A 15,310-nucleotide genomic window follows, 5' to 3' on the forward strand; every position below is an offset into this window, starting at 1 on the left:
TTATTTAAGATAACTTGTATGTATTATGGTGATATTAATCATCATACTTAATAAAAAAATTTAAAAAGTATTAAAAAAATTTAATTAACTAAAATATATATTTTTTTAATTTTAATTAAAACAAAAATAATTTTTTTATGAACCAGCCGGTTCTTTCCCAACCGGACCGGTTCAACGGTTCACCGGTTGAACCGCCGGTTCAATCCGGTTTGATCCGGTTCGATGCAGAGCCGGTTCTGGATCTTGATCGGATCGGGCACCAGACCGGTTCACGGTTGAACCGGCCGGTCCGGTCCGATTTTCAAAACATTGCATTTAACTCGAGTTCACTATTAAGAAAATAATTAATTAAAGGTCCTCAAATTTTTGGATTCTCAAAATTTAAAATTTTAACCGAATAAAATTTTGATACCTAGAAAAAAAAACAAACAATAATTATGAAAATTGATTTGAATAACGTTGCATCTTTAAGAAGATGCCACGCAGCATATTTCAATTTAGGGGTTTTTACATGTATAACACTTAAAATTGTTATATTTACCTATTAAACACCTAAAGTTACCTATTTACTAATGTACCACCTCAAAACCTTTAACCTAATAAAAAAAACACTCCATTTCATTCCGTCAAAGCGAAGTCGAAATAGCGCGGGAATCTCCTCTCTTCTTCGTTGATACTGCCCTTGCACCATTTCAATCACCTTCGTCTTCCCAGGTTTCACATCGAAATAGACGGAATCCCCTCGCAACATTGCCTAGGTATGAAGATACTATGAATGAAAATCATTGTAGAAGAAGATCTTTCAGTTTCGATTTTTATTCGAGCTCTATCGCGAACCAAAACAGATCATCTTGGTGTAGAAAATTTTTTTTATTTAGCTAAGTACAGAGACATGTAGTCTAGCTTTGTCGCTACAGCAGTATTCTCGATTTTTTGGATTTTACAGAGCTTGAAGTCTATAAGGAATTCTATGCCTTTCGGGTCATGAGGTGGACATAGACAACCACTTGTGCAGTTGTGGATTTTGGGAGTTATCAGGTTTACCTTGTGTGCACGCCACAGCATTTGTTGGAAGTAATCATCATACCATATGGCACACATATGTTAATGATAGCTATCAAGTTTACAGGTACTCTTAACTTCTTCAATTTCTACCTATGTGAATGATGGTAATTGTCATTGTTTTAACAACAAAACTATTTTGTAAGTACCGAATGGCTTATGATGGAGCCATTTCAACACTTCCGGGGAAGGAACAATGGTCTGTACCAACTGATGGCGACTTTGTTTGTCCACCTATTACAGTTAGACCTCGTGGACGACCAAAGAAAAGACGCTTTAAGAACTTCTTGGAGGGTGCAAAGAAATCAAAAATAAGTCATAAATGTGGTCGATGCAATTCTTGGGGACACCATAGAAGTACTTGCAAGGAACCTATAAGTTTTGAAGGACAAGATATTCAAACTGATTGTGCTTCAAAATTACCCATTCGGCGCTCAAATTATAATTCTAACTTTTGAGTCAAATACCTACAGTTTTTTGTTCTGTATTTTGGCTTTAGACTGATGTTTTAATCTTGATCAAATACTTGTATTTTGTATGACTTTTGAACCAATTATGATATTTACAATTTGTATGACTTTTAAACCAAGATTTCTTGCTTCTGTTTTATGTATTTTATTATGTTACTGCGGCATTCAGCTACGTGATGATATAAATCCGTGCGGCATTCAGCTAGTTCCCTATCAGTAAATGAATGGGTAATTTTGCTGCACCGAAGCAATTTTCTGTTGTACCTTGCGGCATTCAGCCGTGCGGCATTCAGCTAGTTCCCTATCAGTAAATGAATGCGCTATTTGCTGTTTATATTTGTTGTTTAATTTTGCTGTACCCAAGCCGAATAAGCATGTTTTTTATCTGTATTAGCATGATGCCAAATAAGCATAATATACAAATGCTCCAATAACATTCATGTAAAACCCGAAATTCGTCAATTGAGTGCGTCGCACGCATATCGATGCGCCGCGACGAACTTAAGTGAAATTTCGATGTCGTCGGAATTCAACGAAATAAATTTCGTTAGATTCGTCTCGAAATTTCGAGCGAAACGATATAAAGAACGGAGATTGATTTTCGGTCGTCGGCATCCCCTGCCCAGTCTGAGTCCGCGTAGGATTGAAGGATCGGTGCATCTCGGAATATTGGAAGACCTGTATGAAGGGATCCTTGAATATACCGGAGTAATCTTTTGAGAGCTTCGAAATGTGAATTTGTTGGACTTTGCATATGCTGACAGATCTTGTTGACGGCATAGGCGATGTCCGGTCGTGTAAGAGTGAGATATTGAAGACATCCGGCAAGTTGACGGTAAAGAGTTGGGTTAGAAAATGCAGCGGACGAATTGGACGAGGAAGGTGTTTGTATTTGCGAGGGAGTAGAGACGGGTTTACAGTTTAACATACCAGCGCGGGATAGTATGGACTGAGCGAATTGGCTTTGCGTAAGATGAAGCCCGTATGAGGTAGGTATCGCATGAATGCCCAGGAATTGAGAAATGGAGCCGAGATCCCGCATAGTGAATTTATTTTGAAGATTGCGCAGCAGGTTCTGAATGTCCAAGTTGCTGTTGCCGGTAAGGAGTATGTCATCTACGTAAACGAGGAAGAACATTTGGATGCCGTTGCGGTTGTAGATGAGGAGTGATGGATCCGAGTCACTGAAATTGAAGCCAAGAGTCTGGAGGTAACCGGAAAGAGTGGCGAACCACTCACGCGGAGACTGTTTTAACCCGTACAGTGACTTTCGCAATCGGCAGACATGATTCGGAAAGTTCTTGTCGATGAATCCAACGGGTTGTTTCATATGAACGGTATGACTGAGATTGCCGTGAAGGAAGGCATTTGACACGTCGAGTTGATGGAGCGGCCATTGACGATACATTGCTATGGTTATAAGAATCCGGACCGTTGGTATTTTGGCAACGGGGCTGAATGTTTCAGCGTAGTCGAGGCCATATTCTTGGGAGAAACCTTGAGCCACAAGGCGGGCTTTGTGACGTGCAACGGATCCATCATCGAGGTACTTGGTGCGGTAGGTCCACTTACAACCTAGCACATTTTGTGTTGAGTCCGGAGGAACCAAGTCCCATGTATGTTGGGATTGAAGAGCTTGGAATTCAACTTGCATAGCCTTGAGCCAGTGCTGAGACTTCAGAGCTTCACGGTACGTTGTTGGATCGGAGTCTTGAGTAGTATGGGCAAGAGAGAAAATCTGCTTCGGCTTTGAATGCCCTATTTTGGATCGAGTTTTCATAATGTGTGTAGATTGAGATTGAGGTAAGGTAATTGGAATGGCAGTAGTATTGGGAATAGGTAAAGAGCAATGTGATTCAGGTCTGTTGGATTGAATGGTTGAGTGGATGTCGGTGGTTGAGTGAGGAACCGGAGGAGTAACAGGGCAAGATTGCCGAGGCTGAGTGTTGGCTGGTTAACAAGAGGTGGGAGGCTGATTTATTGTGGTGGGTACAAGGAGGAGGGGTGGGACGAAGTTGTTTGAGGAGGTAGTTTGGAGGCTGAGATCAAGTTGATGGTAGGGAAAAGTAGCCTCATTAAAGATAACATGCCTGGATATGTAGACTTTGCCTGTTTTTGGATCGAGGCAGCGGTACCCTTTTTGAGCCGATGCATAGCCTATAAAGACGCACGGGATGGAAAACGGCGAGAGCTTGGATGTGCTGTAGGGTCGAAGCCACGGGTAGCAGAGACACCCGAAGATCTTGAGATGATTATAGGCTGGCGGTTTTTGGTATAATATCTGATATGGACTTTGGTTCTTGAGAGCTCGAGACGGGAGTCTGTTGATGAGGTAAACCGACGCATTCTGGAGGCTGAGATTAGGTTGATGGTAGGGAAAAATAGCCTCATTAAAGATAACATGCCTGGATATGTAGACTTTGCCTGTTTTTGGATCGAGGCAGCAGTACCCTTTTTGAGCCGATGCATAGCCTATAAAGACACACGGGATGGAAAACGGTGAGAGCTTGGATGTGCTGTAGGGTCGGAGCCATGGGTAGCAGAGACACCCAAAGATCTTGAGATGATTATAGGCTGGCGGTTTTTGGTATAATATCTGGTATGGACTTCGGTTCTGAAGAGCTCTAGACGGTAGTCTATTGATTAGATAAACCGAGGCGTTCATGGCTTCAACCCATAGTTTGATTGGAAGGTTGGCGTCAAGTAGGATGCTGCGCATGGTTTCAACTATGTGCCGATGCTTCCTTTCTGCAACTCCGTTTTGAGCCGGCGTGTACGGGCATGAGTACTGATGAAGGATGCCAAGATTCTTGAATAATTGTTGGAACTTAACCTATTGTGCATTTCTAAAATTACAAACACAACATAGTTAATGAAAACTTAAGAAGTTCACCCTAAAAAACTAATGCATAAGATCTATAACATGGTGCCAAATGGACTTAATAACAACCAAAACTTCATATTAACCAGTCCAATATAAAACTGTTAACAAAAAAAAAAAAAAAAAAACTGGAAGGAATAACCTGCCGTGCGATAGGCCGAACAGGGCGAGCTCCGACCTTGAAGAGGTGAGTGTCGAACGTTTAAGAAGGGCCTAGTTGTGAGCTCCGACGTTGAAGAGGCGAACGAGTGCCTAGAGAGGGCGGATGTGCGAATAAGGGCGGAGTGGCGAACGGGAGAGGGAACGAACCTGACGGAAATGCTATAAAAGTTTTAGAATGATAGTTTGAGATGGTATATTAATAAATAGGTAACTTTAGATGTTTAATAGGTAAATATAGCAGTTTTAAGTGTTATACATGTAAAAATCCCTTCAATTTATCGATAAATTTGAAACTCTTCTTATGTTTTACTTTTTTTTGATAAATGTACATTTTCTTGAAATTAATTTTTTTCATATAGAAATTCATCGTATAAACAATTACAACATAATAATTTTCATCTTCAACCTTCAACCTTCAACCTTCAACCTTCAAAGTATATCAAATTCTAAAAAAAATCTGAATGCTTTAATGAAAAATTTATAAACAAGGTAGCAACCAATAAGTTGACATTTAAGTGCAAGAGGATGATAATGAATATTATTGCCTCAGCACAACAATTGCATTAAATTTATTTTTATGTTAATAATAATAGTTAAATTAAAATAGTTCAATATAATAATAATAATAATTTTTGGAGGAAATAATAATAAATAATAATAGTTAATAATATGTAGGAAAATTCCCCAATATATACCGTGCTTCAATCCCCACTGCCATTCACCTCCGCCTCTTCCCACCCCTATTCAAGAAGCCACGGCAAGAAGGAAAGATCCAAGGTCCATTTCGTGTCTCCATCACTTGAATCCAATATCCATGGAGTCTTCTCCCATCGACTCGTCATCTAACGCATCCTCTGGATTGTCCTCTTCGACTTCCTCTCCTCCTCACTCTGACCGCGATCACCAGCAGATAACGCTTACAGTAACGCAGTTGGAGCAGCTCAAGGTGGAGGAAAAGGTTTCTGAAATCTACCGTATTCTTTCAGGCGCACCCACCCATACACAAACCCTCATGTGAGCTCCCTTTCTTGATTATCCTGGCCTTTAAATTCTATTTTTTATTTTTAATTTCGGTTCAATTAGTGGATGTCGGATGCTATCGCGGATGTTCGAACCTTGAACCCTATTTGTTTTCCTCAAGTGAGAACGTAATCTGGATTGGAAAAGCGGTCAGACTTAATTATTTTTTATCTTGCCAAAACCTTTTTTTGGCTTGAGTGTAATTATTTAAACACTAACGCGTAACCGTTATTGGTTTGTCCGCATAGATGTTGAAAAAACGGGTATAGGAAATAAGACCAATTATTTGACATAGACTTTTGAAGTGGCATGTTTGGCTTGGCAACATAATAGAAATGGTTGGAATTGTGAATCCTAGACTGATATTTTGACTTAGTCCCTATCTTTAGGTAGGGGAAAGCAGAGTATGCTCTGATTTAGATGCGAAGAGATGGAAACTCATGAGAAGGCTGTAGTCTGAAGGTATAGATGGTCAATGTTTAAAGTCTCCCTTGTGGTATTAACTCATGTTGCTTAATTATGATCTCTCTTTTAAAGATCATTTTTATGTTTGATTAACCCATTGGCAGATTTTTTTTTCTCTGAAAGTGAGTTAATATCCACAAATATATTCATTCATACTTCTTACATAACTCGAGCCTACTACTCCAAAGAAGTACCTAATAGATGACTAACTATGCGAGCCAACACAAGAATTAATCAAACATGCTCAACTCTGTAGAGTTGACAAGAAACTATCGTAAACATCAGTTAATCAAGCTTAGCCAAACCTTGGCTCTAACCAAAAGTTGGTTTGAGAGATTATGGATGAACGGGATATCTTTTCCTATATCTAATAATGAAAACTTACTTGATGTAGAAGTATTTGTGGTTGACTCTCTAGCCTAACTTTTTTAGTAGGTTTTGTGAATTGATCTATTGATCACTACTTCGGTATTCTTAGTGATCCATATGTCATTAAAAATTTACTAACCTATGCCTGTCTCAGCTTGTTCTAGGCTAGTTTTGTGCTGATCAAAGGTTTGGTAACAAATTGGTTGGAATAAACTATTAATTTGTGGGTTGATTGAGAACGAGGCAAAAGGGTGTGAGAAGACAAGGTTGACATGTTGATGTGTGAAATTACTGAGAATGATAGATGGACGAGGAAGTGCAATGAATAGTGAAGTATAACCAGCGCATACTTAATGTTTGTTGCTGTAGGAGCATGTGGATATAACAAATTGTAGATTCACAAAAGAAAGCATTTAGGATTTAGGGATAAATCATTTTTTATCCAACCAAAATCAAACTGTTGCTACCTATTTGTTATCTCAAACCACCTATTTGTTATCTCAAACCAAGCCAAGCCACTACTTTGCTTAAGCTAGTGTCCAGCTTGTTTTAAATATGGGATGGATTAGTTGATGTAGAACCAAGCTAGCTATAATTGGGGTGGGATTATTGATTTAATAGAGTTGCCAATTATGATATCTCAATTAAGAAAATAGGAATTAAATCAAATCATAAATCTTTGGAGTAATTTATTGAGAGACTTAATTGGGAGGAGCAAAAAGGGAAAATGAGAGAGGAGGTGCCGTCATGTTTGATGGAGACTTGATTGGAGTGTATGACTTGTCAATCTTAGGCTATCAATTATGGGAGGGGAAATTAAAGCAATCTCCCATTAAGTTCAAATTGTCATGATTGGGGGAGATTTCCTAATATAACTCATGTAATTTTAGGAAGGAGATTTCAGAATTTGAATAAATTAAAATCTGATTTGTAAACCTTTCTAATTTAAAATGCGCTAATTCTGAAAAATAGTGACTATGCATTTGAAATTTAAAATTTGAAATAGAAGGGGAAAGGTGGGTTGTTTAATGACTTGCCAATATTGGAATATTAATTAGGGAAAGAAATCATAGTAATTATCTATTTGAATTTCAAATACCATGATTGAAGGAACTTTCTTAACATAACTCTTTTCTTTTAGGAAAGATTTCAAATTCAAAATTATTTAACTTTCCAAATTTATAAGAATTTAAATTAGGAATGTAATGAATGCTTGGTGTTGAAATTTTAGAGCCCGGGGGGGATGGTTGCCTGCGGCTAGGAAGGTTGTGGGGCCGATGGTTGGGTGGGGGAAGGGTTCAACCAAAGGTTGGGGAAAGTGGAGGTGGTTGGGCCGAGAGGTGGGGAAGGACTGAGGAAAGAGGAATGATATCAGAGCGAGATGAAGGTGGCGGCTAGGGGAGGAGGAGAGGGAGTCGGTGGAAAAGATAAACCATGAGCCCGAATGCTTTTTATGGCTGATGGGTAATACTTTGCTCTTACTTAGAGACTTCAAACCACGAGCCCAGACGTTTCCTGTAGCTGGTCGGTAGTACGTTGCTTTCAACTAGGGACTTCAACTCTCATAAAAACTCTCAAAGCTCTTAAGAAAAAGTGCAGGATTTTCTCTTAATAATCATCCCTCCCCTCAAAAAGAAGACGAGGCTATAAATAGCCAAGATACAATAATAAGACAAATGACAAAAGTGCCCCTTGAGATCACATAGGCCTACTCCCTCAAGTGAGAGTAAAAATTAAAAAATGCATAAATAAATTAAAATATAAATAATAACTCAAAATAAAGTTGTACAATCATGACTATTGATCTTCGGCTCATTCTCTAATAAACTTTCCCGGTCGGATGTCCACATCATTAGTATACAACATTGCGGAAAAAAAATGGAGAAGGAAGAAAAGCAGGCGAGTTGGTGTTGGTGGCATGGAGTAGTGGGCTTGGAACCTTCTAGAATAGAAGGGAATGGAAAAAGTATGTGTTGTGAGGGAGAGCCCATTTCAGAGGAGAAAAGATCATGTAAAAAAGAAAAAAAGAAAAGCAAGGCTTGGGGGGGGGGGGTTTGTCAACAGAAAAATGTTAGAGAAAGAGGGAAATTGATAAATGGTGTGTATTGGGAGTTGATTGCATTGGGAGACTAAGAACGTTTTGTGAGAAGGATCTTTCTGGTTTTTGTCGGGTTGGGTGAGCTTTCAATTTAAGAATGCTAAGTCATAAATGTGATTAAATTATGTTGGACATTGAGAGCAATGGATAGTGGAGCCAGAGTTAGGTAACTTTGAAGGTTCCCAAAGTTAATAGAGCTTGCAGAATTTTAAAGGCCAAGCCATATGCACTCATTTTTGTGAATTTATTGTTTTCAATAATTTAGTATGAAAAATTTCTGACGGGTTACTGCATCTGGCTATTTATTTGTGTATGTGTCTCTTTCATTAAGTATGATTCAATTGCAATTTTTAAATCTTTTGTAGCTTTATTTAAGATGTTAACAGTTGAGAAACAGCCCATATTTGACAACAATATGTATTAAATGTATCAACATCCAGCGATAACGTCATTACTACTAGGGATTCATGTAAGATTTGTTAATGGTGCTTTTAATGATTTGGTGCCACACTTTGGTTTCTGTTATTAAAATAGTTAACTTTCTCAATTAGTTGTGATTTTACTAGTTTGCTAAGTAAATGGCAAGGTCAAGCAAAAAGACATGGATGGGCTTGGTTCTCAAGCTTGATGGATGATTGTATTCGTCCCTTGAATCAATCTTGATATAAAGGATAAATATTGTAGTCTACATTTGATTTTGCTTGCTTAGGACCTTTCATTCAATGCATCTGCTCAAGTCGTGACTAAGTATGGAGTTGAATACCTGCTTGTTAAATTTTATGGTAATATGGACTGAAAATTGCAAATTACTAAGTTTGGATTCATAAGCAAAAATGCATCGTTTCTAATGAATTCAAACCCACAAAAGTTTATTTAAATGTATGTTTTGCATTGTTGATGCGGTCTGTTTGTCTGGTGGTAGCAATGCATTCTACATAGTTGATGTTTGTTCTTTCGTGAACCTCCTGATTGATTGCAAGAAATAATTGTACTAGGAACAATGGTTATGTAGTACGTATGAAGTCAAGATTCATGAATAAGGTGTTCTGTACTTTAATGCAAATTCCGCAGTGATATCTGATAATGCTTATAGTTAACTTGGTTTGCTGAAATGTATTAGTATGATTGAAAACTTTATGGCTAAAATATATGAGAGAATTTAATGGGACCATAGTTTTTACTTTATTAATTTATTTTAATTGTTAAAATAAAGTAGTTCTCTATAATTTGGTTCATGATTTTCTATAATCATTTTGATTCATAGTACCTCATATATTCCAAGGATCATAGCTCTATATTCTGCTTCTGCATTGGATCTTGCCACCATGTTTTGCTTCTTGCTTCTCCATGTGATTAGGTTTCCTCCAAGGAATGTGCAGTACCTAGAAGCAGATCTCCTGTCCACTGGTGATCATGCATAATCAACATCAATGTATGCCTCTAGGGTTATTTCTTGGTCTTTTCTAAAGAGAATCCCTTTTCTTGGGTTACTTTTATGGTAATGCAGTATGCTATCTACTTCTTGCATATGGACCTATTTTAGATTTTGTATATACTGACAGCAAATGTTATATCTGGTCTGGTGTGAGAAAGGTAGATCAATTTCCCTTCAAGTCTTTGGTAGGCTCCTTTATTTACATCTGGATCTTCTTTATCTTCTCCTAATTTGAGATTCTGTTCTACTTATGGCGGTGCTGGTTTACAGGCTAGTTTTCATGTTTCTTTCAGAAGATCTTTAATGCACTTTTGTTGTGAGATGAAGATTCTTTTGCTGGAGTGAGCTACTTTTATTACAAGAAAGTATTTTAGTCTACCAAGTTCTTTGATGTCAAATTCCTTGGTAAGACTTTTTTCATAGACTATCTTTCTATTTTTCATTATTTCCAATCAAGATAATATCATCCACGTACATTAACAATATTGTGACACCTCCTGTGTTCGAGTGTTTAAAGAATAGTGTATGGTCCCTTTGAATATGTTGATATCCATTAATAAGCATGAATTTGGAGAATCTTCGAAACCAGGCTCTAGGTGATTGTTTTAACCCATATAGGGCTTGTTTCAACTTGCATACCTTATCACCTCCAGGTCTTTCTTTGAATCCTGATGGTATTTTCATAAATATCTCTTTCTCGAAGTCCCCATGTAGGAATGCATTTTTTACATCTAATTGTTCGTGATGTTAGTTGTACTTAGGTGCATGTGAGAGTAAGATCCTGACAGTGTTCATCTTGGCTACATGTGCGAAGGTTTCCTAGTAGTCAATGCCATATGTTTGCTTGTAACCTATCGCCACTCATCTTGCTTTGTACCTTTCCATTGTCTCATCATCTTTTTATTTTACAGAGAATACCCATTTGCTGCCAACTAATTTTTTTCCTTTTAGTAGGTTGATGATTTCTCATGTTTTGTTCTTTTCTAGAGCTTGCATTTCATCTTTTATGGCATTTTTTATTTTTCATTAGATAAGGCCTCAAAAACATTATCAGGAATATGAATTTCTTCTAATGTAACCAAGAAGTTTTTGTGTGAGGATGAGAAATTATTGAAGGAGCTAAAGTTAGTTATGGGGTATATGTGAGGTGGTGAATTTACCTTAATTTTAGGAGATGGTTCAGATTCTTGGATCTGCTTCAGATTGCAGTTTGGACTTTGTGTTATATCTTTATATCCATATAAATGCAGAAATAAAAATCAAGATTTTTAGAAAACTAAATTGAGACATTCTCCATATTAGTTTTCTTAATAATTAATTTTAAATATGAAATGAAGAAAACTTATCGAAATGTTGATTGAGATTGTAGATTTTCTTCGTCGAAATTATGATTGAGACCGTAAGTCTTCTTCTTATAATCACCCCACCAAATATTTTAGTGAGTGAACACAATCAATCAATTATTGATGAACACTTTTTCTTGTGAATCTAATTTATGTTCTAAACATAATTTAATCTTTCAAAAAGAAAAAAGACTATGAGACCAACTTTCTTCTCATATATATTCTTCCATCTCTCATGAAGGAATCATGTATTATCCTTATTTTTATGTAGAACTTATTTCTTATTTATAAGAAAAGTTCACATCTTTTTATAAGCATCTTTTCATAATTTATGAAGTATTATTTTAATCTATATTAAAATGATAATTATCATTATACATCATCAATCTTATCTTAAATGACACATCATCAATCTTATCTTTATCTTTTAATATTAAAAAATATTTAAAGATAATCATCATGACACATCATGACATATCATCAATCTTATCTTTAATGAGCAATCATTATCTTCATGAAAAGTAATAAATAATAAAATTAAAAGGTGATCACAAATATGTTACTAATGTAATTATAATTTAACATTTATATTATGTCACATTCTTAACGATAGTATTCAATATATAATAAAGCTTAGGTGATGAAGAAGGTGTTGAAACTTGTTAAATATGAATTAGGTTGTTAGACCTAAGCTTGTCCCAGCGGCTAACCAAGAGGGGGGTGAATTGGTAATTTAAAAATTTTATCACCCTTTTATAATTTTAAACCGATAAAATACTTATGATAATTTTTTTTAAAAGATTTTACAACCACAAATCACACAAATAATAAAGTAAAAAAGAGGCAACGGAAAAATAAAAAGACACAAGATTTATAGTGGTTCGGTCAAACACGAGCTACATCCACTCCCTGAAGTCTTTCACTTCAGGTATTGCACTATTACCACTTAGTGTCTCTCCTTTTGTCCCCACAGCAAGACCTTCCTGCTGTTTACACTTTCCAAGTGTAGGCAGAGAACCCTTCGTCCTTTCACAATTCTCCAAGTGTAGGCAGAGAACCCTTCGTCCTTTCACACTTCTCCAAGTGTAGGTAGAGTACCTTCCGTTGTTCACACTCTCCAAGTGTAGGCAGAGAATCTTCTTGCTGTTCACACATTCCAAGTGTAGACATAGAACCCTTCGTCCTTTCACACTTCTCCAAATATAGGTAGAGAACCCTTCGTCCTTTCACACTTCTCCAAGTGTAGGTAGAGAACCCTCCCGATGTTCACACTCCTCGAGTGTCGGCAGAGAACTTGATCTCCTTGACAAGATCTTCTCACAAGAAATGTGGAAGGACAAGAGAAAAGAGTGAAGTAATCACAATTCACAAACGAAGATCCTTACCTTTGAGTACTAAGTGAACACTTCACGCTCTAGTAGTAAAAAATCTCTTTCAAACACTCTCTCCTTCAATCTCTCTACAGTTTGTACGAAGACCAGTAGACAAAAAGATTACAAGACAGTTTTAAGTGGACCTTTTATATGAAAGACACGAAAAACCGTCCAAAAACTATAATTTTTCAAATATGTACGTACTTGATCGTCCCATAAGATCGTAATTCGTACGTACGAACAGTGTAAAAACTGTTGCGTACGAACTCAATTTGCATTGGTACGAAATTACTTCGTACTCGATCATCGTCTCGTACGAACATAATTCGTTCGGTACGAACAGTTATTTTGAAGCTTCGTTGAAAAATAACTGCAGGATGGTCTACAAGGTTAAGGAATAGAGGACATCGTCCTGGGATGAATGTGCAGAATCGTCTGGACGAACTATTAATTTTAGAAATCAGAGAACATCATCTAGGGACGAATGGGATATTTCGTCTGGACATTGGAGCTTGCTTAAGTCCATATATAGATCTTTGTAGTTTGCAAACTTTTTGCTCTTGACCTTCTATTATGAAACCCTCTGGTTGTTTCATATAAATTTTTTTTTCAAGATAGCCATTCAAAAAAGCCGTCTTGACATCCATTTGTCAAATTTTATAGTTAGAATATGCAACAATGGATAAAATTATATGTATGGATTTAAGCATAGCAATAGGAGAGAGTTTCACCAAAATCAAGGTCCTCTTTTTGGGTGTATCCTTTTGCCACTAGCCTTGCTTTATAAGTTTCAACTTTTCCATTAACATCTCTTTTTCTCTTATAAATCTATTTACATCCTAGGGGTCTTACCTCATTAGGAAGATCCATAAGTTTCCAAACAGAATTGAAATACATCAAATCTATTTCAAGTTTCATGGCTTCTAACCATTTTTCTTTATCAGGATCCACTAATGCATGTTAATTGATCATCATTGTCATCATCAGATGTGACAATATGTGCTTCTCAATTAATATTATATCGAGAGGGTAATCTAATAACTCTCCCACTATGACGAGGCAATAAAGGTTCTTGATTTGGAGTGGTGGTTTCTTTTTGTTGACTTTCAACAATATTGTCCGTATCTTTTGTGATTGGTTTATTTAGCAATTGTTTGAGTAACACTTTACTATGATGTTTGAAATCTTTCATATATTCTTGTTCAAGAAAAATAACATATGTCGATACAAATACTTTCTTTTCTTAAGGACTATAAAATAAACCTCTTCTTGTACCTTTAAGATATCCGACAAAAATGCATACTTCTGAACGTGATTCTAACTTATTTGTTTTTTCCTTTAATACATGTGTGATGCTATCAAGAAATTATGTACTTTTTATTTATATTTGGATAATAGTATATTTTGTTTTCTTTTCTTTTTTTAGCTATCCAATGATGGGAAAGCATCCAATGATCATGGTAGGATGTGCACATGGCTTGGTAGACCTTTGGTTTGCTGGCTCGATTGGTCCCTGGCTGCTGGTGGTTCACGGGTTGGCTGTTTTGGAGCATTCGGTTTTGAGCTGATTCTCTAAGTTGCTTGAGCTGAAGTTTAGTAGCTCTTTAATTCTCAAAAGGTACCTCATTATGAAGATTACTTTTGGAGTGGCCTTGTCCCTTCCCCTTCCCCTTTCTTCTTGTCTCTTAGGAATACGTGGCTTGTATTAATTGGGGGCTGAATTCTATGCTTTGAATTCATTGGGAAGTTAATGATTTTTTGTTCTTTACCTCTTGGGATCTCACGGCTGCTCCTTATTCCGTGACCGTCCCTCATTTCCCGTGGGCCGTGGCTCTCGTCCGTGCGGTTCCCTCGTCTCCCGTGGCTGTCTCCTTGGTTCCTGGTTTGGGTGTTTATCCGTGAGCTTTGGGGGGAGATTTCTATGCTTATTATGCTTTGGTTCTAATGGAAATTAAAGACATGTGGCTCTTGGCATTCCTCTCTCTTGCCTATAAATATGAGAAGATGTTGTGAAGAAAAGGGAGTTGATATTTGTGAGCATATGTGCTATTATCCTGCGGGTTTATTCAGAAATCCTGCGGGCTCTTTCCACCCTTTCTTCTCGAGATTCTTTTTAAAAATCTCTTCGTCTCTTCGCAAGTGCCACTCCATCTGTATCCTTCTTCTCAAAGTAAAGCAACTTTAGGGTGTCGTATCAGAGTTGATTTAAAGCATCTATTGAAGAAATTGGACAATCTTGCAGTGGTGGACCATCGGTTTGCTAGTCTTATGCACTTCTCTTATTTAATCTACTATTCGATGCATGTGAGGAACCCGCTCTGACGGTTGTCTGAGGATAGTGACTTTTTAAATTTCTTTATTTCTTTAAAATCTCCTAGCATCTTTTGTTTCAAACTCCTTTTTTCACAACATCTTCTCATATTTATAGGAAGAGAGTGGATACCAAGAGCCACATGTTTTAATTTCCATTAGAACCAAAGCATAATAAGCATAGAATATCTCCCCCCAAGCTCACGGATAAAACCAACAGAGACCAAGGAGACAGCCACGGGAGACGAGGGAACCGCACGGACCGAGAGTCACGGCCAACGGGAAAGACGAGGACGGTCACGGAATAAGGAGCCAGCCGTGA

General features: G+C 37.2%; 1 protein-coding gene across 2 annotated transcripts in view; it reads left to right on the forward strand.

Annotated features, from left to right (window-relative positions):
• The first annotated feature begins 5,278 nt into the window (after nucleotides 1-5,278).
• LOC110110255 (protein farnesyltransferase subunit beta-like) overlaps nucleotides 5,279-15,310 on the forward strand; it is a 72,855-nt gene continuing 62,823 nt past the window's right edge. For both annotated transcript variants that reach the window (XM_028697955.1, XM_028697956.1), the window contains exon 1: nucleotides 5,279-5,589. In XM_028697955.1, coding sequence (XP_028553788.1) covers nucleotides 5,390-5,589 — 200 coding nt within the window. In that variant the 5' untranslated portion in view covers nucleotides 5,279-5,389. The remainder of the gene's footprint in view (nucleotides 5,590-15,310) is intronic.

Source organism: Dendrobium catenatum, unplaced genomic scaffold (assembly GCF_001605985.2).
Source record: "Dendrobium catenatum unplaced genomic scaffold, ASM160598v2 fragScaff_scaffold_1022, whole genome shotgun sequence".
In the NCBI taxonomy this organism is placed as follows: Eukaryota; Viridiplantae; Streptophyta; class Magnoliopsida; order Asparagales; family Orchidaceae; genus Dendrobium; species Dendrobium catenatum.